The 27,565-nt window shown below is 42.4% G+C and overlaps 1 protein-coding gene across 1 annotated transcript; it reads right to left on the minus strand.

The window, feature by feature from the left end:
• Window positions 1–254: 254 nt before the first annotated feature.
• Window positions 255–26,854, minus strand: LOC137620470 (uncharacterized). The gene is made up of 7 exons (XM_068350628.1): window positions 26,639–26,854; window positions 26,303–26,491; window positions 17,287–17,401; window positions 15,697–15,918; window positions 10,818–11,122; window positions 9,933–10,049; window positions 255–2,955 (listed from the first exon to the last, which is right to left on the minus strand). The coding sequence occupies exons 1-7, from the start codon at window positions 26,798–26,800 to the stop codon at window positions 2,263–2,265; spliced, it is 1,803 nt and encodes a 600-aa protein (XP_068206729.1). The 5' UTR covers window positions 26,801–26,854; the 3' UTR covers window positions 255–2,262.
• Between the last annotated feature and the right edge of the window lie 711 nt (window positions 26,855–27,565).

The raw sequence follows: 27,565 nt of genomic DNA on the forward strand, positions 1-27,565 counted from the left end.
CCCTTAAGCATTCATTTCAAGTGAAACTTCAGTAGTACCTATGCCTTTCATGCTAATTTTTTCATTTATTATCTCAGGAATCTTTGACTTTTTATTACATCTATTGTTTCTAAGGAATATCATAAAGTATTATTGATAAAACTTACAGTACTCTCATGATATGCACCCAAGTAAATTCGATATCCTGCACAAAATTAAAACTTAACTTACGTATGTATGACGAACCTTTCTTGCTAACTCGAAATTCAGAACCTGTCTTGCTAACTCGAAATTCATAGATATTAAGGCATTTTGTTCTGACACATTAACCAAACCATTTAGTTACCATTCTCTTGGTTTACTTCTCTTGTTTCTTCCTAAAATTTCCAAATTCATACATTCTTTTCACTAACCTGTTGGTCTTTATTTCATTTACTTGACCAACGTTTACAAGTATCTATCATTTAATGTACTTCCATCTTTTTATGTATTTTGGAATTTCTATTTTACCTTTACAACCATTTCAAACCTTATTTCAAAAGGTACTCAACAAAGCACTTATATCAACAAATTCAAGCCCCCATTCTTTTCTTTGCTCTCTATATTCACATTTCACTTCAATAAGGCAAATTGAAGCAACAGTCAGTTATTAAGTTTTGATTATTCTAGGAATTGTCTCTTTAAAAATATCCCTTAGCTTCTGCCACTTTTTTTTTGCTAAACCTATTTGATAAGTTACTTCTCTCATCCTACTATCATCTATTACACAGACTCCTAGATAACAGCATGAATCAACCTCTTCCAATCTTCCATTCCATAAAAACATTATCCCATATTTCTGGTTTCAAAATCATCCTCATAACCTTATTACTACCATTTACTTTTAGATTTCTTCCCTTTCCAACTCTTCCACCAAACTTGGAAGTTTCTATCCACTGTCAGAAGCTATAGTAGTATGATGATAATATTGTAATATCAATTACTCAGATTCATTTCTAGACATTGTCCTAATCAACAAACTTGAACGTACATCTGTTCTTTCCTTGACTTTTTATCATGTCACTTCATTCTTAGAAAGGAATAAAATTTTGGGGACATACATCCGCTGTGTAAGAGCAAATTTTACACCGTCACAATTCTATCCATGCACATTAAAACAAGCTCCTTGAATATATATAAAAAAATTACCTTTACACCCAAAAGCCTCCATAAGCAAGCAAGCCTCAGTCACCTAACTAAGTTTCCCTAGGTTCATATAAGCCAGAAACAGCATTATTCATTACCATCAAACTGCTCAAAACAGTTTCACATTGGACATGAGATTAAATGGTTACTACAGTACATAAAATGCAAGAAGATTAATAAATAGAATTTGGGCCAGAGAAGCTATTCAACACCAAGACAAATTCAGATTTCACTTTTTTTTAAAGTTATAACTATCAGTAAACAGAATTTAAGTAAATAAGGATATGACTTGAAACATGTGGGAAAACATAGTACAGTTCATGAATTTAGTAAACGCATAAAATGATATGGATGTAATTTTAGTATCTCCGCTATATTACTTAAAATATCTATTCTTTAAGATATGAAATAAACATACTGTACTACATTTCCTGATCATTTTAACAGACCCTGCAAAATAATGTTATTCAATTTAGATGGTTCTTCTAGCATTTTGTAAAATTATGAAACCTGTAATACTTGTTTTAAAAAGTTTTCTGCAATGATAATATTGGAACTGGTAAACTACCACATACCATTGATACTAACATACAGTATTACACTTGTAATAAGAGAAAGTGTGTGTTTTATAATTTTGGGTAAGTACTCGATGTTATCAATCATCATAACTGGGTCAGTTATGTAGACTTATAGTACACTACTTACTGAAAATTATTATTCTTTCATTCCATTTTGTCTTGTGGTTTGTGTAAGAATTAGGATTTTGTTTCCTAGATATCAAAAAGCTTGTGTCCATGTGTAATACATGTAAATATTACATACATATACTGTAGATTTGTATGCAAATATATACATGCATGCTTACAAATATATAACATACATAAAAATGGTCCCAAATGTTAACATCTTAACTTTACTGTATTTACTTTTTAATGCAACATTTATGATATGTAAAATATGATGAGAAAAAAAAGTTTTAAATCTTTATCAACTCCCTTGTAAGGACATATAGTCTCATATAAAATACTTGAAAACTTTTCATAGATGACTAGATCATGTTTTTAAATTCTGAATGTGAAAGCAACTATGGTATGATATTTATTTGGTCTTTTCTTGTAATTCGGTCACACCAGAGTCCATGACATTTCCATCTACGTGTGACATAGCATTTTCCTTGTTTGCGGAAGACGATGCCTGCTTCTCGATACATACTCTTTCCTTATCCATTGATTTCATCTCTTGGGATGATTCAAGCTGCATTGTTTCTTTGTTTAACTGTGATGATATTTTGGTCAAGTCTGAAGCATAGGATGAAGCTTGTCCACTAGACAGGGCATCCCTTATTTGTTTAGAGATTGAGCTTCTATAATGATTACTGTTAGCTTCACTTCTCATGATAGGAGGTACACCACTCAGAGGTGGTGACGAATCCCGAGAACCAGGGGAAGGTTGATGAGGACGGGGTGAATGTGGAGGTTGATAAGGCAATGGTGTAAAAGTTCTAGATTGGTGGTGAGACTGGTAAGGAGGCGACTGGCGCAAGTGAGGCTGGTGTATTGTGCGATTGGCTCTAAGAATTGACCTCTGGGGATGGCGCCCAGATGCAAGCTGTGGACTTGGCCTGCCTCCACCTGAACGACTACCCATGGTATGACCCATTGCTAGATCTTCCCCTCTGTCTACATCAATGCCACCAAGGAAATCTGTATCACCACCCCACAGGCCAGATGCACGGGCATCGCTGACCTCTTGAAGAATGGCTTCTTGTTGATCTTGAATCTGGAGTAGCTCCTGAGCCAAAGAAACATAAAGGGTGATAATTACTGAAAATGTTATTTTGATAATAAAATAAATTTTTGAATATACTTACCCGGTGATTATAATAGCTGCAACTCTGTTGCTCGACAGAAAACTCTAAGGTAAAACTCGCCAGCGATCGCTACACATGTAGCGGGTGTGCCCAACAGCGCCATCTGTCGTCCAGATACCCAGTACTCAATGTAAACAAAGACTCAATTTTCTCCTCGTTCCACTGCGTCTCTATTGGGGAGGAAGGGAGGGTCCTTTAATTTATAATCACTGGGTAAGTGTATTCAAAAATTTATTTTATTATCAAAATAACATTTTTCAATATTTAACTTAGCCGGTGATTATAATAGCTGATTCACACCCAGGGGGGTGGGTAGAGACCAGCAATATATGTTTACATTATTATGAGCTAAGAGTTTTTATTTCATTTTAGAAGTTATCAAAATAACAAAAACAAAATAAATAGGTACCTGGTAAGGAAGTCGACTTGAACAATTACTCTGCCTTTTTAAGTACGTCTTCCTTACGGAGCCTCGCGATCCTCTTAGGATGCTGATCGACCCCTAGGATCTGAAGTATCAAGGGTTGCAACCCATACAACAGGACCTCATCAAAACCCCTAATCTAGGCGCTCTCAAGAAATGACTTTGACCACCCGCCAAATCAACCAGGATGCGAAAGGCTTCTTAGCCTTCCGGACAACCCAAAAAACAACAATAAAAACATTTCAAGAGAAAGATTAAAAGGTTATGGAATTAGGGAATTGTAGTGGTTGAGCCCTCACCCACTACTGCACTCGCTGCTACGAATGGTCCCAGTGTGTAGCAGTCCTCGTAAAGAGACTGGACATCCTTAAGATAAAAAGACGCGAACACTGACTTGCTTCTCCAATAGGTTGCGTCCATTATACTTCGCAGAGATCTATTTTGTTTAAAGGCCACGGAAGTTGCGACAGCTCTAACTTCGTGTGTCCTTACCTTCAGCAAAGCTTGGTCTTCCTCACTCAGATGGGAATGAGCTTCTCGTATTAACAGTCTGACAAAATAGGATAAAGCATTCTTTGACATAGGCAAAGATGGTTTCTTAACAGAACACCATAAAGCTTCAGAAAGGCCTCGTAAAGGTTTAGTTCGTTTTAGATAGAACTTAAGAGCTCTCACAGGGCATAAGACTCTTTCCAGTTCATTGCCTACCATATTCGATAAGCTGGGAATATCGAACGATTTCGGCCAAGGTCGAGAAGGCAGCTCGTTTTTGGCTAGAAAACCAAGTTGTAGTGAACATGTAGCCTTTTCTGATGAAAATCCGATGTTCTTGCTGAAGGCATGAATCTCACTGACTCTTTTAGCTGTGGCTAAACATACCAGGAAAAGAGTCTTTAAGGTGAGATCTTTCAGGGAGGCTGATTGTAGTGGCTCGAACCTGTCTGACATAAGGAATCTTAGTACCACGTCTAAATTCCAACCAGGTGTAACCAAACGACGCTCCTTCGTGGTCTCAAAAGACTTAAGGAGGTCCTGTAGATCTTTATTGTTGGAAAGATCTAAGCCTCTGTGACGGAAGACTGATGCCAACATGCTTCTGTAACCCTTGATAGTGGGAGCTGAAAGTGATCGTTCTTTCCTCAGGTATAAGAGGAAGTCAGCTATTTGAGTTACAGAGGTACTGGTCGAGGATATAGATACTGACTTGCACCAGTTTCGGAAGATCTCCCACTTCGATTGGTAGACTCTAAGGGTGGATGTTCTCCTTGCTCTTGCAATCGCACTGGCTGCCTCCTTCGAAAAGCCTCTAGCTCTCGAGAGTCTTTCGATAGTCTGAAGGCAGTCAGACGAAGAGCGTGGAGGCTTTGGTGTACCTTCTTTACGTGTGGCTGACGTAGAAGGTCCACCCTTAGAGGAAGAGTTCTGGGAACGTCTACTAGCCATCGAAGTACCTCGGTGAACCATTCTCTCGCGGGCCAGAGGGGAGCAACTAGCGTCAACCTTGTCCCTTCGTGAGAGGCGAACTTCTGCAGTACCTTGTTGACAATCTTGAACGGTGGGAATGCATATAGATCTAGATGTGACCAATCTAGGAGAAAGGCATCTATATGAACTGCTGCTGGGTCCGGGATTGGTGAGCAATATATTGGGAGCCTCTTGGTCATCGAGGTTGCAAAGAGATCTATGGTTGGTTGGCCCCAAGTGGCCCAAAGTCTCTTGCATACATCCTTGTGGAGGGTCCATTCTGTTGGAATTACTTGTCCCTTCCGACTGAGACAATCTGCCATGACATTCAAGTTGCCTTGGATGAACCTCGTTACTAGCGATATGTTTTGACCTTTTGACCAGATGAGCAGGTCCCTTGCTATCTCGTACAACGTCAGTGAGTGGGTCCCTCCTTGCTTGGAGATGTACGCCTTGAAGGAGAGATTTGAAGCTTTTCAAGGCCAGATGTACTGCCAGTAGCTCCTTGCAGTTGATATGCATTGTCCTTTGACTCGAGTTCCATAATCCCGAACATTCCCGACCGTCTAATGTCGCGCCCCAGCCTACGTCCGATGCGTCCGAGAAGAGAACATGGTTGGGAGTCTGAACAGCCAGGGGCAGACCCTCTCTGAGGCTGATACTGTCCTTCCAAGTCAGGCAAGACTTCCTCTTCTCGGAAATGGGGATCGAGACCGCTTCTAGCGTCTTGTCCTTTTTCCAGTGAAATGCTAGGTGATATTGAAGAGGACGGAGGTGTACAGTAGTCTTCCTAATGACACAAACTGTTCCAGGGATGATAGCGTCCCTATCAGACTCATCCACTTCCTGACTGAACATCGTTCCTTCTTCAGCATGTTCTGGATGCATAACTGGGCTTGGCTTGTTCTGGGGGCCGACGGAAAAGCCCGAAAAGCTAGACTGTGAATCTCCATCCCTAAATACACGATAGTTTGGGATGGGACCACTTGTGACTTTTCCATATTGACAAGGAGACCCAATTCCTTGGTCAGATCTAGAGTCCATTTTAGATCCTTCAGACAGCGATGACTGGAAGAAGCTCTGAGAAGCCAGTCGTCCAAATAGAGGGAGGCTCGGATGTCCGCTAAATGAAGGAATTTGGCTACATTCCTCATCAGCCTCGTAAACACAAGAGGAGCTAAGCTTAGGCCAAAGCACAGGGCTTGAAACTGGTAGACAACCTTTTCGAAAACGAATCTCAGAAAAGGTTGGGAGTCCGGGTGGATGGGGACGTGGAAGTAGGCGTCCCTTAGGTCTAAAGAGACCATCCAGTCTTCCCTTCTGACCGCTGCTAGAACCGACTTTGTGGTCTCCATGGAGAACGTCTGCTTTGTGACAAAGACATTCAGAGCACTGACGTCTAGCACCGGCCTCCACCCTCCTGTCTTCTTTGACACCAAGAAGAGTCGGTTGTAGAATCCCGGGGTTTGATGGTCCGAAACTTTGACCACCGCTCCCTTCTCTAGTAAAAGAGACACTTCCTGTTTCAAGGCTCGTCTCTTGTCTTCCTCTCTGTACCTGGGAGAGAGATCGATGGGAGACGTTGCTAGAGGGGGTTTCCGTACAAACGGGATCTTGTACCCCTCTCTGAGCAACTTCACAGATTGTGCATCTGCGCCTCTCTTTTCCCAGGTCTGCCAGAAGTTCTTGAGTCTGGCTCCCACTGCTGTCTGAAGAAGCTGGCAGTCAGACTCTGCCCTTAAAGGACTTGGTTCCTTTCATCTTTCCTCGTTTCCCTTCGGCACGAGCACCTCCTCTGCTGGAGGCTCTGCCACGAAAGGGCGGAATAAAACGGGACGCTGGAGTGTCCATCCTTGGTCTAGCTGACAAGGTAGGCAAAGGGGTGGCTTTGCGAGCGGAGGACGCAACAAGATCGTGAGTGTCCTTCTGTATCAAAGAAGCGGCAATTTCCTTAATCAGGTCTTCTGGAAAAAGGCACTTGGAAAGAGGAGCAAACAGAAGTTCGGATCTCTGGCATGGTGTAACTCCAGCTGAAAGGAATGAGCATAGGTTTTCACGCTTCTTAAGGACTCCGGACACAAATGATGCAGCAAGCTCATTAGACCCATCATGTACGGCCTTGTCCATGCAGGATATAATGAGCAAGGAAGTCTCCTTCTCTGTCGGAGAGATCTTTCTGCTTAGAGCTCCTAGACACCAGTCTAAGAAGTTAAAAACTTCGAAGGCTCTAAAGATACCTTCCAGCAGGTGGTCCAGGTCCGAAGATGACCAACATATCTTTGAGCGTCTCATGGCAAGGCGGCGGGGAGAGTCTACTAGGCTTGAGAAGTCGCCCTGGGCAGAGGCAGGAACTCCCAAGCCGAGAACTTCATCCCGTGGCATACCAGACGCTCGATCTAGAAGAGAGTCTAGCAGGGGGAAACGTAAAAGCTGTCTTCCCTAAACTCTTCTTGGACTGCAGCCATTCTCCTATCACACGCAAAGCTCTCTTGGACGAGCGTGCGAGGACGAGTCTAGTAAAGGCACGAGTGGATGACGGCATGCCTAACACAAACTCTGACGGAGGAGAACGCGGAGCCACAGAAACAAACTGGTCCGGAAACATCTCTTTGAACAGGGCCAAAACTTTCCTAAAGTCCAAAGAGGGTTGCGTAGACTTAGGCTCGTCCAGTTCTGAATGCGGTTCATCTACGTGTGCAGCAACATCATCATCAGAAAGTCCCTCATCCGATAACTGATGAGGGAACGGCAACGGAGTGGGTAACGGCTGGTAAGCTGAGTCCGGTCGCACGGGTGCATGCGTGACTGAGCCGGACGCAACGTCATGGAACTGTTGCCCAGTCTGTGAGCTGGCAACAACCATAGCAGCGCGGGGACGCACAGCGTCTACTCCAGACTGTCTGGACTGATGTGGGTGAGCAGTGGCAACCACACTGGGTTGCGGAGGTTGACGCACCACGTCAAAACAAAACAACTCTGACGGTTGTTGAACCTCACGAACGTCAACGGAGACCTCCGTGCGTCGCTGAACGTCAACATGCGGCTGGCAGATCACACTGGAACGCATGGGTGGCGGAACTCTCTCAACTGGTGTGCGTGAGAAGGTTACCTCAGCGTCCACCGGACGCACAACCGATCGTGTGGGCGGTTGTAGGCAAGGAGCTGCACTAGCTGGTGCGGCAGCAACCTTCTCCGCACGAAAGTCCTGCATAAGAGACGTTAGCTGAGACTGCATGTCTTGCAGTAGAGACCACTTAGGGTCTACAGGAGCAGGTGCGGCGACAGACGGTGTAACTGTCTGAAGCGGTACCGCTTTGCCTCTCTTAGGAGGTGAGCAGTCATCGGATGACTGCAGCGAGTCCGAACTGACCCAGTGGCTACAACTGGGCCGTTGGACTTGTGCGGAAGGGACCGACTTGCGCTTTAACGGTCGTGAGACCTTGGTCCAGGGTTTCTTGCGAGAAACACCTTCCGAAGACGAGGTCTATATGGGCTCTCTCGTCTTAGTTAGGCAGGGGCGATCTTGGGTAGATACGCCCGATACCACGGAGGGAACGTCTGTTCGCTGATTAAAGCCTCTCGAACCCATTTGTCGTACGACATTGCTTCTCCCCTGGACTTGGGAGCTTGCAAGAGGTCCCGGACTAGGAGGACGACAGGCACGAACAGACGAACCCTCAAGCGCAACACTATCCACAACACTATCACTCACTTTAACACTTCCCACTGCACTTTTACACTTCAGCTCCTTCACATCCGCCATAAGTTGATTACGGTCACTAGCAAGGGACTCAACTCTCTCACCCAGAGCTTGGATGGCACGCATCATATCAGCCATCGAAGGTTCCTGAGTGCCAGGAGGGGGATTAGGAGCAACCACTACAGGGGAAGGAATAGGTTGTGGGGCATGAGGAGAGGAAATATCGATAGAACGAGAGGAACTTCTCCTAACTCTATCTCTCTCTAGCCTACGTGTATACTTTTGGAATTCGATAAAATCGAATTCCGAAAGCCCAACGCACTCCTCACACCGATCTTCCAATTGACAGGTTTTATCCCGACAATTGGAACAAACAGTGTGAGGGTCGATAGAAGCCTTCGGAAGACGCCTTGAACAGTCCCTAGCATTGCACTTCCTAAATTTTGGGACTTGTGAAGGGTCAGCCATTTTGAATTGGTCAAAGGGGAATTCAAAAACTATCAAAAAGTCATCAACAAAGAATCCGTTATCAAAAAGAGTTCAAGGATTTGTGAAGAGAAACCTTGCACAGCGAAAGCTCAAAACTAGAATAATGTACTTCACCAATTAGTTGTGAAAAAACTCCAGTTTAGCAACAGCGAGTAAGTACGTCTTGTCGTTAGCACGACAGAGAGAAAATTGAGTCTTTGTTTACATTGAGTACTGGGTATCTGGACGACAGATGGCGCTGTTGGGCACACCCGCTACATGTGTAGCGATCGCTGGCGAGTTTTACCTTAGAGTTTTCTGTCGAGCAACAGAGTTGCAGCTATTATAATCACCGGCTAAGTTAAATATTGAAAAAATAAAATGCAAAATGAAAATTCTACATAGCCCAAATCACCTTTACAGGAACACCAATCATTACAACTCTTCCATTGATGTTGATTTTTTAGAAGTTAAATTCAATACTGTAGTGCAAAGAGCCTTAAAAATTATTTGTCGCAGAGAATATGGTGGAGTCTTCACAGTAATTAGCTGAAGCCTCCAGGAAAAGTGAGAAGCTAATGTTAAATTTCTCAGTATTGTACAGTGTATTAGTACAAAGCCCACAAAGATTACAGATTGGTCAGTGACTGTTATAGCTGACCAATACAGTGTGCAAGTCTTAGGAACATCACAATATGGCATAAGTTCCTATTATCAGGAAAAACTTGATTAAAAATGAAAAAGTCAGCTGAAATCCAATTTGCATTTGACGAAGTTCTCACTTATATACATCAGCAGATTAAATGCATATTTAATCTAAACCCAGGAAACAGTCTACTCACAGATGTAAGAGTGGTAATCACATTTCCCTGTTGGTGAAGTTGCTGTTGGAGACGTTCTCTGGTTACACGTTCTTCTTGTAGCTGCTGCCACAACTCTCGACATGTATTCACAACCATCTACATAATAAAAGACAGACAAATTCTGAGGCCTATGAATACTTAATATCCCTTAAAATTAAAAATCAAAGGCCAGAATATACAGTATTTATAAAACAAATCTTTAGTTTATATTTCTAAACAATTTTAAAATTGCCTACATATGAAAAATTGGTAAAGAATTATTTAAATTACAAGTAAACTATAGCGAAAGTTCCATATTTAAAATTTTTTTATTATTGTAAACTATACTGTGCACACTCTTGGTCTGGTTAGTCACATTTCATAACTACTGTATGTAGAATAAGTACTGTACTGAGTTGCCGTATGAAACCAGACATTACATGAATAAAAGTTGATCCCCTCAAAAAATTGGATAAATCACATAATCAAAATCAATGTTAAAGATTAAAATTTATTATTAGGAATGTGAGATTAAACTGCTAGTAAGTAAAAAGACATTACTGTACTGTAAATAATGGGGGTAAAAAAAAAATTGAAGCAAATCTCATGGAGAAACATGATGCAAGGAAATAAGATTACAAGACTACTTATTTTCAATAAGTACAATAACACAATGGGGATCTTAAGGGCAGATACTATATGTTTATAAAATATGAAATGACATGATTCATTCAAAAATATTAGGAGCTCAACCAAGACTTTGGGTTTCAAACTATTTTTCATTTAACAAAGTCATTAGTTATTTGCTAAGAATGAATGAATACAGAAACAGATAATGATAATATACTCTCAGTAAAAGTAAAAAATTTAATATTATGAACTTACAGTGATTGTATGATCTAGACTTGTCCTAGTAGCAGCGCCATCTGCAGACAGTCTCCTGGCTGGTTTCTGCACATTAACGGGAAGTTTAGGTGTAGTTTGTGCCGAGCTTTTTTCACCAGAATCTCTTGGAGTCCCAAGTTCAGACCTTTTTCCTTTAACCTCCTTTGGAGGAACTGGACTTGTTGCAGGTTTGACAGTTTTGTGATTTTCAGCAGCCTTTAACATATCTGTCGGTTGTGGTGTTGTTCTACCAGATGACCCTTCCCGTCTAGTATTTTCAGTGGCACTTGTATCCTCCTGGCCGTCTATAAATGAATTTAGATTAAATACATTACATCTACGGATGCTTCTTGTTCTTGATGAACTACCTTACTTAGTTTCACCTTATTCCAATTGCTTTGTCCAACATAAGAAAAACACAAGCAGATCCCTTATGTGAATCTGAGTCTCTGCACTTTTGTTTTAAGAGTACAAAATATATATAAAACCATGCATATGCATACATTTATGAAACAAGTACTCGATGACTTGAAAATTTAATAATAAAATTTATTATTCAAATACTTACCTGGTAGACATTATATTTTAACAAATCAAAGTCACCAGCTTCCCAACCTTTAACAAAAAAATACTTTTCAACCTTTCTCTCCTATTTCCCCCTCACCTGTGATGCAGTAGACCCAATAGGTGGTGCCACTGTACAAACACATACACTGTCATTACATTCCAAGAATTTCATATAATCAGTGTCATTATAGATAAACCTGTACATCTATCCCCTAAAAGTTTTGCTTAACATCATTAAAAGTGGGGAGGAGGGAGGGAATTAATTGACTATCTGAAAAGTACTTTAATAATTATTTATGATCAAAATTATGTTTATTCAAACGAATCATTTCTGATATTTATTATGCTGACTTTTGCACATTGTTGGAGGTGAGTATTTGATGGATAAAACAACTATCAATAATCCTTTGCCATATTACGGTTCACCTATCGCACCTTCAGTACATAGTGGATTTTTTATTTTATTATACAGGTATATAAGTCCATATTGAAGACTCCTCCTCATATCACGGGTTTCTGTAGGCCAACTCCAAAACGCCTGACATCTTCAAAAACACAAAATAACACAGAGCTACGAAAAACACGTCCGAACGTTCACGGATGCTAACAAGGAATGATGGGAGAAGGATAGGTAGTAGTGGTGGTGGTGGTGGTGGTGGTGTGTGTGTGTGGGGGGGGGGGGGTAGTAGCTGTAGTGAACGACACCTCGTAGTAACGGGGGATTTTGAGGAGGGAGGAGTCTAATTGGGAAGGAACCTCTGGTAGTGGTATCACTCGCCCCAGTTTTAATACTGACACCCTTTAGGGGTGAGCGAGCAGGATATATTCCTGGCATTCCATGCAACTTTTTTCTCTGGTATATTTAGCCATATTTATACCTTTGAAATGGTGCTTTAAGGAGCATTTCACTGGGCAACACAGGTTCCTCGCCCAGAAATAGATTTTTCCTTCGTCAAAATCTCTATTATAGTTTTAATATCTTAATTATTTTTGTGTTAAGTCCATTAATAGTAGTATGATTTTAACATTGCTAAAACTAGGCTGTTGAATTTTAAAACAAAGTATCAGTAGCTACGAACTGGTGGCAGAGAAACCCAGCCCCTCGCCAGCTCACCAAGAAGCCGCCTTGACCTTCACCTAGAACTTGCGAGGGTGGATGAAGTGGGAAATATAACTTCGACACAAGTTTGTAAATGGTTCCTTTATGAATACAAATCCCTTGTCTTTAATAGGAGACTTCATTATTAAGAGGGAGTAGTTTTGATTAGTTCCTATAACCAAGCTGGCTGGTTTAAAATCCCGGAATGTCTGAACACTCGGACCTATTGAGGTGTGGGAGCGTTGACTACTTTTCACCTCCTAATAGCCTAAGAAAAGTTTCTCAGGCAATAGGCTAGGTTTCGGTTGACAGACAGACTGACACAGACGAACCTACTGTATTTCATTTTCTGAAAAGTATGGTCACTTTAAAGAAATGGTTGCATACATTGTGTCCATACAAATATTTTCATTGACATGAATCTTATATAAATGCAACACAATTAAAATTCTTAATGTCACACTTGCTTGCAAATTCCCTTTCGATATAAATGTCTGACCTATCTCTTCTTTAATTGCTAAAAAAAGTCAGTACAGTATACTGAATATAAAGTTTTATGGAGACCTGCCTACCAAGAAGAAATATTCTTATTATTTTGTCCACAAAAAAGCATTAAGTCATACTGATGGATGAAGGCTCTTATATGGCTAACTTAAATAATTCAAGCCTTTATTGAAAATTTACGTTTCATTACGACCGTTGAGTAATCAGCTAATAATTCAGACTTCATGAACTACACAAATTTGTTTTAATATACATATCCCATAGCCACAATCTTCCTTTTCAAGTTGGTATGTTTTACCTTAAAACTAAATTACCTTATCCATGCACCATAATACAGAATAAAGAGGCTCGCTTTTAAATATTGCCTTCAACAAAATACTATGCATAAAAGTTAGGCACAATACTCTTACACAAATAATAAGCAATTAAAAGAGCTAGTTACTACTGTATATACCAGAAGTATAATTCTAATAAAGCACCAACTGAATACAATAACCAGAATTACCATAAAAAAAAACATGAAATTCTCTTTATGATTGTTTTGCATGAGTGCATATTTCCCATTAAAAACAAATAATGTACAAAAAATATCACAAACTTCAATTACAGTTTTTCTAACTATACAAACCTGAATACGATTACGAGTTGGGCTTAGCTGGAAAAGACTGTTAATAATTTAACAAGGTAAGAGTAGTTATTTGGGGGGGGGGGGGGTTGAAGAATAAACCCTGACACACGACAGTCAGCTCTACACTCACTTTTGACCTAAACCCTGAAATTTGTAGGGAGTGGCTGAGACAGGAAATGCAACTTAAAAGACTCAGATTTTCAGTTAGAAAAAATAGTAATTACCTTAAAAAATATGTGATTTATTCCTACATGAACACAAACCATCATCCTTTACAGTATTAGGAAACTTTTCCTTAAGAAGGAAGAAGTCCCATTGAACCAAACTGGCTGGTTTAGCTTTCCCTGGAAATATCAGAACACCAGGTCCTATATAGGAGCAGAGTTGATGATTCCTGTCATCCCTCTAACAATCTGAGCATGAGGATGTCACAGGTGTTAGGGTAAGTCCGAGCATGAAGACATCACAGGTGTTAAGGTAAGTCCAGGCATGAGGATGTCACAGGTCTTAGGGTAAGTACGAGCATGAGGATGTCACAGGTGTTAGGGTAAGTACGAGCATGAGGATGTCACAGATATTAGGGTAAGTTTGAGCATGAGGATGTTACAGATATTAGGGTAAGTTCAAGCATGAGGATGTTACAGGTGTTAGGGTAAGTCTGAGCATGAGGATGTCACAGGTGTTAGGGTAAGTACGAGCATGAGGATGTCACAGATATTAGGGTAAGTTTGAGCATGAGGATGTTACAGATATTAGGGTAAGTTCAAGCATGAGGATGTTACAGGTGTTAGGGTAAGTCTGAGCATGAGGATGTCACAGGTGTTAGGGTAAGTCCATATCAGGTAACTGGTAGGTAGTCATGAAAGAACCTACAGTATACCTGTGTGATGGATAATTGTTTGATTGTATGGTCATTATGAGAAATGGGTATGCATAGATTCTTAACCAATCTTGTCTGGAAAGAAAGGTTACTCAATAACAAGGCTTACCTGTATCCAACGTCCAGTTCAGCACATAAAGGCATAGCTGATGCACCCCCAAGAGAGGGGAAGAAGGAAAGGAGAAGCCCCATCATCCTATCTTGCATTCTATTCATGTGTTAGGACCGCTATCTTGGACAAGATGCCACATCTTGTCCGATGAGGGAGGTAGGTTTGTTAAACAATCTGTTGAGCAGCTACCACTGGACCAAGAGTAGGTATCCAGGGACTTGTCCACTGACAGGTTCTTCCTAAATGCTAAGTCCTTATACTTACAAATGAGCGCAATAACGTTGATGAATAAGGACTTAATCTGGGGCTTTCCTCTTTCACAGACAAAATCCTGGAATAGAGTGCCATTGGGTGGATGATGTTCGGGAAATCTATCCTTATACCCAGAATATTCATGAGCCAGACAGAGCATGGAACTTGGGTGACACCCAAAAGAGGTTGAAAGGTTGAATGATCAGCAATCAGACTCACTTTTAGAGAAAGAACTGCATTAAGCTCTTGTACCCTCAAGAGTCAGATGAAGTACTATGTACTTTAGCCTCTGAAGAGTGAATAGGAGAGCATGGTGCATCATGAGAGTATCTGTCACTCAGTGGAGAGAAGCCTTACTGTTGATTGCGCATATGCGTATGGGTGCTGGGAGAAGCCCTGGGAGGTCACCTGTAAATACATTGTGCAAATATATTGGAGGATTTCAGTGTGGCAAGATCTCAGACCGTAGAACGATTTCAGTGAGTGGGAAGATCGCGGTGCGGGGTAGGAAGATCTCGGTGCATGGTGGGACGATTTTGGTGCATGGTGGGAATATCTCGGTGCGTGGTGGCAAGATGTCGGTGAGTGTGGTGGAAAGATTGGGAAGATTTTGGTAGTTAGACTGGGAGTGGTGAGAAAAAACAAGAGACGCATTGATCTGTTTCTCGCACGTGCGAGCGCTTGGGAACATTCTGAGTAACTCAGGAATCACTATCACGTGGCGACCGAGTGTGTGGCAAATAAGCACATGGCAACTGATCGTGGACAGGTCCTTTGGTGAGCAATCACAAGGAAATCGTGGATTGTATTTATAGTCACGGTTGTGTAAGGGAATACCTCGTTGTTGGTACGAGTAAGGAGACCGATAGTGGTTTCCACTTCCACTATGAGTGAGCTTCTCTTTATGGGAGCAAAGTCTCCTTAGGGAGAGATCCTGAGGTGCACTGTACCTTGATTGTCCAGGAGGAGGGGGATGAGGGTGGTGACATTCATCCCTACTGACAGTGCATGTGCACAGTCCAGTGCGGAGCCAAGCACCGGTAGTAGACTCGTGAGCACCTGTACCTCATACCGAGATAACTTTCGGGTAGAGCACGTTCTGGATATGTACCATTTCTCCCAAACGTATGAGGGGAGAGATCCGTCAGAGTTTTGTTAAAACTCCGCTTGATTGGTCTTCGATGAATTATTCTTCTTTGGGGCAGAAGTAGTAGTGTCAAATGGTTCAGCTGCAGGCATTTAATTCAAGAAGAGATCAAGCACATGTAGCATGAGCGTATGCACTTGTATAGTGTGTTGATACTTCTTCCCAGTGTGGGATAATTTTGGTATGTACACATACATACACACACACACACACACACACACACACACACACACACACTGTGTGTGTGTGTGTGTGGAGAGAGATCAGTCGATCTTTAAGAAAAGGGGGTAAGAAAGGGTGATGCCCTTTATCGTGTCTGACAGTGCAAGCACTCTGTTCGGTAAGAGTCCGAGCACAAGTAACAAAAGCATGAGCGTCTGTACCATGTACCATGTACCGAAATACTGGGGAGGCATTGGTACGCACCATCTCTCTCACACACATGCATGGAGAGATCAAAGTCTACGCGCACTTGGCTCCTGTCGATCGGTATTCCTTGATTTTTTGGTATCTTCTACTTGTTCTTTTTGCAGAAATACTGTAGCAGTACCTGAAGAAACTAAAAAAGATGAGGCAAAGGAGGAAGAACTTGAAGTTCACCTTCAATAGGTCATGCAAGCCAATGATGATGCTCCCATGGGGGAAGAGGCCACAGGAGACTCTTCAAAGCTTTAGTGCCTCCCCAGGTTAGGAAAGACACTGCAGGGGCAGAAGAGCAGCGTCCCTCCTCTAAAACAATCGGTGAAGTAAAACCTCCTCCTGCCGATGGAGCACTACCAATCCATGGAGTGCCAAATTCTTCAGGTTCCTATTTTCATCCTAATTTGACAGCAGTGAGGGAATGACAGCAAATGGTCATGCTGCCCAACAGGAACAAGGCTAATGTGGATAATGGTAGGTTTGCATAGAAACATGTCACACATTTACAGTTTATCCAGAAAAAAAAACTACCTATCCTTGACTTCACCTGAGTCTATATCTCTTTAAAAAAAAAAAAAAATGAAACAGCCAAAAATAGCCAGCAAAAGTACATTTGCACTGGTTGCGACCAAAATGAAAAGTGTGTACAGTACAGAGGTGACTGGTAGGTGAGCAGGGCTTACCCTTACCCACCAGTAACTGCTAATACATTAAAAGTAGAACAGACATTTTCATCTCAGCTGAAATCATACCCCAACTGAAGGAAGTGTTTTTATTCGTATAGGAACAAAATATTGATTAATATAAGTTACCTGCACTATGTTCTATTTACTGATAAAATCTACATACATATTACTTGCCTGGATTTCGATGCATCTGTGAAGATTCCTGACCTTGCTCAATGTATTCACTTTGCCTAATCTTCTGAGAGGCAAGTAGCATAGCATTTGACTGGGCTAGAACAGAGTCAACACTCTGGGGAACAAAATTTAATGAATAAATTATTGGATGAACAAGAATTAAAAAACTATTTATGTATTATTCAGGAAAGCATTTTATTCTAGCAATAACCCAAATACAGGTGAGGTGAGAACTTCACTAATTTGTATATTGGATAAAAACAGAGTATACAGTAAATACACATTCAAATGCAAGAGGATATTATTATTATTATTATTATTATTAAATGCTAAGCTACAACCCTAGTTGGAAAAGCAGGATGCTATAAGCCCAGGGGCCCCAACAGGGAAAATAGTTCAGTGAGGAAAGGAAACAAGGAAAAATAAAATATTTTAAGAATAGTTACAACATTTAAATAAATATTTCCTATATAAACAACAAAAACTTCAACAAAACAAGAGAAAGAGAAACTAGATACAACAGCGTGCCTGAGTGTACCCTCAAGCAAGAGAACTCTAACCCAAGACAGTGGAAGGCCATGGTACAGAGGCTATAGCACTACCCAAGACTAGAGAACAATGGTTTGATTTTGGAGTGTCCTTCTCCTAGAAGAGCTCAGTTTAACCTTGAATTTAGCCTTAACCTGCCCCAGGAGTTGATATATAGACTTAGACCATAATATCGAGCACTGGGACCTAGGCCATTCAGTCATAAAGAAATGGGGAGAAACCCCTGAAGTTGCATCAAGAAGTTCAATGTAAAGAGCTTGGAAAGTAAGATGAAAGAAAGGAAGTGGAAATGGGGATATAGAAGATGACTAAAAAGTGAGAGCAGCTTGGGGCCAAAAGGCCACTACACCAAGACCTTCAAGAACAGTAATGCCTATAGTGTACCTCAATAACTGCATCCAGAAACCAGAAACTAATCTCCAAATATTTTCATGGCAATCTGATAGGATAACTGACATGCAATCCCAGTAAAATATAGTAAGGTGTAGATATATGCATCTTTATTGAAAGAAAACTTAATTCTTTCCTTATTCTAATTAAATACTTAATAGGGAGTTGATCTGGATAACTCTTTTACCTCCTTCATGCAATTGGAGGCCTCACATTGTTGTTTATAAAAACTTTAAAAAATAAAGTTGACACACTTCTAAATATTCTTCTTTCAACCTTATCGATTCTATTGTATTGCAAAGTTGGCCTTTCGAGTCACATTTTACCAACATCCCCCAGTCCCACCATACCCATATCCCTTTTCACCACATCCATACACCTATAAAAGTAATCCCAAAAGTATTTAATGCATCATATGCTATATGTTATATTATCTGTAAAATGGAGTTTTTATAAAACAAAGTTTTATGAATACTTACCTGGCAGTTATATATATATAGCTATAGTCTCTGACGTCCGGCAGAATTTTTAAAAACTCGCGGCAACCACTGTGTGGTGGTTGTGCGGTTAAGGTGGTAAACACCCCTTACATGGTGATACGTGGAATCATTCCCGTTTTCTGTTCCTCAGATCATCTTTGCCCCACCTGTCTCCTGAGGGGAGGAGGGTGGGACTTAAAATATATATATATGACTGCCAGGTAAGTATTCATAAAACTTTGTTTTATCATAAAAACTCCATTTTTATGAATAGAACTTACCTGGCAGTTATATATATAGCTGATTCACACATTTGGAGGAGGGTGACAGACAGCTAACATCGTTGGGAAAACAATAATAAGTTGTAGGATAAAACACCTTGATTCCTTACCTGCTAAAGTAGCTGACTTCAAAGTTTCCTGCCTCTTGAGTCGCTTTTCCTTAGGAGTGTCAGCCATGAGTGGACCTGTCATACTGAAACAACTCAATCGAATCTGTCAAACGGAGTAAGACCAACAACTTGACTAGACTTCAGCACTACCTATGCCCCTTTTTAAAAAACTGCAACCTTACTCAAACTAACCACCTAACCTTGCAGAATAAATATTACTATCTAGCTAGACTGAGGGCACTGTACCACCAATCAGAGTCCTCAGACAACCATAAAAACCCAAACCCAAACACAGGCATACAAAAGTCAAGGTTGAGGGGAGGTAGTCACTCCTTTGCCCAATACAGAAGCAGTAGCTACGTATGGGCCCAAGGTATAACACCTTTCATAATCAACTCTTACCTCTCTGAGGTAATGAGAGGTGAACACAGAGTTGCTTCTCCAGAACGTTGCGTCCATAATCTGTCTAAATGACATATTCTTGCGATATGCCAGTGAAGTAACAATGGCTCTCACCTCATGAGCTTTTACTTTAAAAGACCGAAGCTCTCTTCCTCACACAAGAGGTGAGCTTCTCCTATTGTCTCCCTCAAGAAAAATTACAATGCATTCTTTGAGAGGGGCTTTAGAGGATCTTTCACTGAGCACCATAAAGAATTGAAAGCACCTCTAACATTCTTGGTACGAGATAAATAAGCCCTTAGGGCTCTAACTGGGCAGAGGAGCCTCTCCTGCTCTTGACCCACCACATTAGTGAGGTTAGGAACCTCAAACGTCCTCGGCCAGGGTTTAGATGGATTCTCGTTCTTAGCGAGGAAGTCGATCCTCAACGCACATACAGCTCCATCCTGGTTAAAGCCCACCTGCTTCTCAATAGCGTGAATTTTGCAGACCCTTTTGGCTGTGGCCAGAGCCATCAGGGAGAGGGTTTTCTTAGTAGCATCTCTAAGGGACGCTTGTGAGATGGGTTCGAATTTCTTGCTGCATAGGAACCTCAGAACCACGTCCAAACTCCAAGCTGGGGGTCTTAACTGAGCCTGCTTAGTTGTCTCAAAAGACTTCAAGAGATCTTGCAAGTCTTTATCCTGAGTCAAGTCTATAACTGTGTGCCTACAGACAGCAGAAAGCATACTCCTGTACCCTTTAATAGTGGATACGGCAAGTTTAGAGTCTTGTCTGAGGGACAACAAAAAATCCGCTATTTGGCTCACAGAGGTAGTGGTTGAGGAAACTTTATGCTGCTTACACCAAGCTCTAAAGGTTTCCCACTTCGATTGGTAGACTCTTTGCAAAGAAACCCTCCTCGCTCTGGCGATAGCTCATGCAGCTTGCGCAGAAAAGCCTCTCGCTCTGACAAGCTTCTCGATAGTCTGAAGGCAGTCAGTCATAGAGCGAGGGGGTTTTGATGATACCTCTCGAAATGGGGCTGTTTGAGAAGCTTTGGACTTGGAGGAAGGCTTCTTGGAAAGTCCACTAACATGTCCAACACCTCTGTGAACCATTCTCTTACTGGCCAGAATGGAGCTACCAGGATCATTCTTCCTGATTCGATGAGAGCGAATTTCCTGACTACCAGATTGATGATCTTGATGGGGGGAACGCATAGGTGTCCCTCCCCGTCCAGTCCACCAAGAAGGCGTCTACTGCTATTGCCTCCTCGTCCAGGAGTAGGGAGCAGTAATTGGGGATCCTTTTGTTTTGGTTGGAGGCGAAGAGGTCTATTAAAGGCCTCCCCCATAACTTCCACAGACTCTGACTCTGAGGGTCCACTCCGTGGGTAGAACTTGCCCTTTCCTGCTGAGCAAGTCTGCTCTTACATTCTTCTGTCCCTGCATGAATCTTGTTAGAAGTTCTACGTTGTTCTCCTTCGACCACAGAAGGAGCTCTTTTGCTGTTTCGAACAGAGACAATGAGTGAGTTCCCCCTTGCTTTCTGATGTAAGCCAAAGCCGTGGTGTTGTCCAAATTGACCTCCACTATCCCCCCGACACGGAGTCTTTGCAGGCCTTCAGTCCTAACAGAATGGCCATCAACTCCTTCCTGTTGATGTGCCACCCGGCTTGCTCCTTTCCCCAAGAGCCTGAGATCTCCTTGATTCCCAGTGTTGCTCCCCATCCTGACTCCAAAGCATCTGAGAACAACACTAGGTCTGGGTTCTTCCTGAACAGGGAGATTCCTTCCCCTAAAATAGCTGGATCCAGCCACCAAATCAGATGACTCTTGATTTCTGCTGGAATGAGGAAGGAAAAGGAGTCCTCCTGAATATTCCCTTCCCACACCCTTGATAGGAAGTGTTGAAGAGGTCTGAGGTGCAGTCTTCCTAGAGAGACAAACTGTTCGAGCGAAGAGAGGGTTCCTAGCAAACTCAACCAATCCCTCGCTGTGCACTTCTGTCTTTCCAGGAATTCCTGAACCTTCCCAAGGTACCTGGTCTGATTTTCTTGGGAGGGAGAAGCCCAAAAACGAAACGAGGCCAGAACTATCCCCAAATAAAGAATTATCTGACTCAGTTCAGTCTGGGACTTCTCCTTGTTGATAACAAGACCCAGTTCCTGAGCCATCATAAAAGTTTTGCATAGGTCCTCCAGACATTTCTCCTTCGACTGGGATCTTATCAACCAGTCGTCCAGATATAGAGATACTCTTATCCCCTCTTGGTGAAGCCATCCTGCCACATTCGCCATTACCCTGGTGAAGACTTGAGGAGCAGTGCTGAGGCCGAAGCAAAGAGCCTTGAACAGGAAACACTTGCCCTGGATCATAAATCTTAAGAACTTCCTCGAAGTCGGATGGATGGGGACGTGAAAGTAAGTGTCCTGTAAATCCAGAGACACCATCCAGTCCCCTAGACGTACTGCTGCCAGCACCGACTGAGTTGTCTCCATGGTAAATTTTGTCTTTTCCACAAAGACGTTCAGAGCGCTGACATCTAGCACTGGTCTCCATCCACCCGAGCTCTTGGGTACCAGAAAGAGGCGATTGTAGAAGCCTGGGGAAGATAGTTCCAGAACTAGCTCTATCGCTCCCTTCTCCAGCATTTGGTTCACCAGATCCAGTAGAGCCTCTTGTTTCCCGACGTCCGAGTACAGTACTGCGCCACCAAGGATAGAGGCGTATTTGAAAGCGGAGGCTTCTTAAAGAGGGGGATCTTGTATCCCTCCTTGGTGACCGAGAGGGACCAGGCGTCCGCCCCTCTTTTCTTCTAAGGCTGCCAAAAAAGTGAGTCTTGCTCCTACCGCTGTCTGGAGGACATGAGCTTCATCTCCTGGGGCGGGATCTGAACGAACCCCTATTCGTTCTACCGCCCGTCTCCTGCCTTCTTCCCCTGAAGTCTGTTCTCGTCGGAGCTCTACCTCGAAAGGGCTGCTGAAGCTTCCTCTCCTCTCTCTTCAATGACGAAGGAACCGCTTGTAAAGGCTTCCTTGCAGAACGTGACAGGAGGTCTTGAGTGGCCTTTTGCACAAAAGAAAGGGTAATGTCCCTGACAAGGGACTCAGGAAAGGAAAAAGATGCTTCGATAGAGGGGCGTAAAGGAGCTCGGCTTTCTGCACAACTGTAACTGCTCTAGAAGTAAATTAACATAAAAGGGCCCTCTTCTTTAAAACTCCTGCCAAAAATAGGGAAGCCAACTCATTTGACCCATCTCTAAGAGCCTTGTCCATGCAGGCCATAATACTAGTAAGGTCTTCTGTATCTTCCAACTGCTCTGTTTTCCTGGCCAGCGTACCCAGAGACCAGTCCAAAAAACTGAAGACTTCGAAGGCTCGGAAAATTCCCTTGACGAGGTGGTCAAGCTCAGACATAAACCACATTACCTTCGCCGAGTTAAGGGCATGTCTTCTGGGAGAATCAACAATGCCAGAGAAGTCCCCCTGGGAGGAGGTAGGCACTCCCAGGCCTAGAGCTTCTCCACTCTCGTACCACATGCCCGCCTTAGACGCAAATCTAGCTGGGGAGATGCAAATCTAGCTGGTGGAAATGAGAAGGTGGTCTTGACCGCTTGCCTACTCTCCTTCAGCCAGTCATCCATTCTAGCGAGAGCCTCCCTCGCCGAGATGGACAGCTTCATTCTGATGAAAGCCGACTGCTTTTTGGCCTTCTTCCTGCTAAACTACGACTGAGGAGAACATGGAGCAGCAGATTGAAACTCCTCCCCATAGAGCTCAAGGAGGGAGCGAGAGAGAACCTTATAATCTGCAGCCGCGTTAGCAGGTTTATCTTCATCCTCTGAGATATTTTCGAGATCTTGCCCTACTTCCAACTCAGTTGCTCTTTGGCCTGCAGGCACTAAGTCTGAGGTTGCTTTAACAAGCCGATCAGTTTCCAATAGCTCATCTGCGTCCGAGAAGAGCAAATCGTTGGATGCGTCCTGTTGGTGAGGGCTGAATGCGTCCTGACATCGAGGGGTGCGTGCGTCCTGGCACGGCGCGCCGGAAGCGTTCTGTCGCGGCGCGCCGGAAGCGTTCTGTCGCCTCGCGATAGAGGCGTCCTGACGTCGCGCGCTAGAAGCGTTCTCGAGGCGGGAGGAGGATGCCGCGCCGAGAGCTGGAAGCGTCCTGGCATCGTGAAGTGGAATCGTCCTGGAGAGGCAGGCTGGAATCGTCCTGGTGTCGCGAGCGAGAGACGGAAGCGTCCTGGCAACGAGAATCGCGAGCGTCCTGGCGGCGTGTCGAGGAAGAAGAAGCGCGGTACCGCGCGCTTGACGAATCACGCCGCGGTTCCCTGGGAGAGGCACTCTGTTCCCTCTTAGAGGCCGATTTCTTAATCGGTAAAGAGTCGTCCTTACGCCTGCCCGACTGGGAGGAAGGGCGGCTAAAAGCTTGTACCAGAGAAGACAGCTGCTTCTGCATAACTTACATAAAAGATTTCGTGAATGCTGCTGGATCCTGCGTTTCCGAAGGTGATAGCTGCCGATGGTCGTAGGAGAAGGTTCTCTCGATAGTCTCTCGTCACTTACAAGAAGAGGAGAATCTTCCTTCCCTCCATTTCTAGGCTTTGACCTCTTTGTTGGAACGGGGGTCCCAGTCATCCTCTGAAAGAAAAGGTTCCAAGCTACTTGATAAGGGAGAGCGAGAACGGGTTTGGTCAGCTTGATTCCATCTCCTCTTGGTCGGTCTCGAAACTTCATACCGCCATTTGCGTCTAGGCGAGGGGCGAGGGGCGAGGGGAAGACACCATTACTTCCAACATGCCTTTTCCGTGGCGGTCATGAGCGGCCTAGGAAAAAGCAACAGGACTGCTTGAGGCGACGGCTGACCGAGGTTGCGTACCTTTCTCCCTTGCGGCCGTCGACGTACCTTCTCCCTTGGTCCTGAGAGCTTGGTAGAGGTCTAGACCTAGGGACGTGACAGGTTCGATCAGTCGCCACCTCCACTGCACTATCACAAGTACTAATCACACTCTCACTCCTACCTTTAAAGGCTGAAAGCTGGTCTTTAATATCCTTCAACTCAGCCACCATCCTGGCGTACCGATGGTCATCCGTAGATACCGTTCCTGTAGAAGGGGCAGGAGATACTACCTCAGGAGAAGGTTCAACTTCTACAGAGAAATTAATTAAGGGATCAAAAGAAATATTTAAGCTAAGCTCACTAGCAGAATTAGATTTAGATCTCGAAGCCCTCCTGGCTTTATCTAACTCTAACTTACGCACATAGCGTTTCATACTTAACCATTCTTTCTCGCTCAAAACCTCACATTCCTTGCACCTATTATCAAGCGCACATTCAAAACCGCTGCACTTTAAACAAACAGTGTGAGGGTCTACCGAAACTTTCGGTAACCTCACCTTGCATACCTCATTTACACAAAAACGATAATGAAGTTTATCAGTCATCGTAAACAAACAAATACAGTAGTTCAAGATAACAAAAGTGATTGCCAAAACCCTAGATCAGTGTACGTCACCAAAAAAGAAGTCTAGTACAGCGACACAGGGAAAGCGAACGAAAAACTCCAATGGCGACCAACGATGTTGTCAGTCAAACCGGCAGAGATGATCTGAGAACAGAAAACGGGAATGATTCCACGTACCACCCTGTAAGGGGTGTTAACCACCTTAACCACACAACCACCACACGGCGGTTGCCGTGAATTTTGAAAAATTCTGCCGGATGTCAGAGACTATAGCTATATATATATAACTGCCAGGTAAGTTCCATTCATAAAAACCACTGTTGCATATATAGTATGTGAAAATCTGTCCTCTGTTTACAATGGAATATTCATGACATGGTTCAGTGGATTGATAGGCATTAGCACGTAAATAAGAGATGAAAAAGGGGGACATATGGGTGGCAAAATACTACGCTAAGTACTCATCTATCGTGGCAATCTATTGGTCCTAATCATGTTTATGTCCATGAATAAATTGGCTACTTTCCTGAATGCACAGGAAAACAAACTGAAACCTCTAGCAAGATGCATTCTAACATCCAACTTTGATTATATCTGTATTTCCCAAGTTGGAGACAAAAATACACAGCCTAGAGATGACATTTCAAGCCACAAGGAAATGAAGTAATATTGGAGATAAGTGTTGCAAGTTTTGTTAACTACTAGATAAATATCCTAACTGGGAACAGAAAGGCATTGTCATTATTCACACCATTTAGGTTTGCCTTGGGTTGAAAAAGTAAACACAATGACAGCATCTATTCTCCCTAAAGCCTGCAAGAAGTTGGGTGTGAAGCAGAACCTAATGATGATGCTATTATAGATTGGATACCTTAAGCACTAACTAAACCTATTAACTGATGGTGTGTAAAACCTTTGAATACAGCCTAACTCAGTGGCTCACATGGCCCCTTTGTAAAACTTCATCACTAAAATGAAGTACCATTTCCACTGCATAACAAAACAATTAGAAAAAAAACTCACTTAAAATTCATGATTGGACTCTCAGTTTTAAAAGTCAAGAAGGTTCAGGGTTTCATAAACATTGTGAAAATCCTCTTTATCCCTTAATCATAAAAAATCCAAAATCAAGCTTAAATGACCCCAATCATAAAGAAATGGTACTTTGGAGCTTATTGCTTTGACTCTGCTATTTTCCATTCAAAACTTTTTATGCAACTTCATTTTAAAGTTTGGAGAAGAACAGCATGAGCAATATCAATATAGCAACTGTATACAATGAATGATGTTATTGGTAATACTGTAATACTTGTAGTAACTACTGTAATGAGTCAGATCTAAGCTCTACATACTTGCTGTCTAGCTGCTTGAAGTCTGGCAGCAAGAGCTGGTGGCAAATTTGGATTATGAGATCCTGGGCGCCGACTCTGTTCAAGGAGTTGAGCCCGAGCTAGTACCAGGTTGGAAGACTGACGGGAAGCCAGTTTTCGTGCAAGCTCAGCAGGCGTTAATCTCATTGATGCTAAATCGTGCACTGTATCCTGTAAAATTCATAAAAACTCATTATAGATTGAAAAATTATATACTATTGGCTGTTTCACGTTATTCTTAAAAAATAATTCATTTGTACATTTTCTTGTTAAAATAAAACAAATCTTTTTCTGTCATTCAATACAATGGCAACTTACATCCCAAATAGGCCTATTTGATGTATATTTATGATGTGACTGAGGTCCCGAATGATACACTCTTCTTGGAGACTGAGAATGGCTATCAGTACCTTCCCTATGACCAAGTCCATCACTACCCCATCCAGAGCGTCCTCGACTCCATGGCCGCTCCTGATCCATCGTTCACCTGCAGCTGTTCAATAAAATGATGTTCTTACTTTTCTTGGTTCACTACAATCTTAAAATCAAAAGATGAACTTTTGAAAATTCTTTAGCAACACAGTCATTAATAACATATGATAAATGTACTAAGTATTCAGAAAAACTAACATTTAGAAATATATGACATTTTTTTATGTTTCTTGTTACATGATTAACTGCAACTGATGAATAAAGCAAGTACTGAACCCAATTTGAGCAGCTTGATGAAGGTATAACTAGATCTACTATTATATATGCACATAATGTGGTGTAGCTACTCTTATTTGCACTGATATCTCCAAATTGTAGAAAAGTTGCCAATTCTCTTAACAAAGATTTAGCTAAAATTAATCTGAAATCCAGTTGATCATTACAAAACCCAAAATACAATTTACTATAGTGTAGATGTAAAACATTGGATCACACCACACACATCCTTTTATCAAAATGTTATTTTCATTAGTAAAATAAATTTTTGAATATACTTACCCGATGATCATGTAGCTGTCAACTCCGTTGCCCGACAGAAATCTACGGTCGGGATACGCCAGCGATCGCTATCCAGGTGGAGGTGTGCTCAACAGCGCCATCTGTGGTCAGGTACTCAAGTACTTCTTGTCAACAAGACCTCAATTTTCTCCTCGGTCCACTGGTTCTCTATGGGGAGGAAGGGCGGGTCCTTTAATTCATGATCATCGGGTAAGTATATTCAAAAATTTATTTTACTAATGAAAATAACATTTT

The sequence above is a fragment of the Palaemon carinicauda genome, chromosome 27 (genome assembly GCF_036898095.1).
Source record: "Palaemon carinicauda isolate YSFRI2023 chromosome 27, ASM3689809v2, whole genome shotgun sequence".
In the NCBI taxonomy this organism is placed as follows: Eukaryota; Metazoa; Arthropoda; class Malacostraca; order Decapoda; family Palaemonidae; genus Palaemon; species Palaemon carinicauda.

Coding starts and splice junctions, on each gene's coding strand:
- LOC137620470 (XM_068350628.1), bottom strand. CDS start 26,800: ATGGATCAGGAGCGGCCATGGAGTCGAGGACGCTCTGGATGGGGTAGT. Junction 10,050..10,817: donor GTCTAGATCATACAATCACT/GTAAGTTCATAA, acceptor TTTATTATGTAG/ATGGTTGTGAATACATGTCG. Junction 2,956..9,932: donor TGATTACCACTCTTACATCT/GTGAGTAGACTG, acceptor TCTTTGGCTCAG/GAGCTACTCCAGATTCAAGA.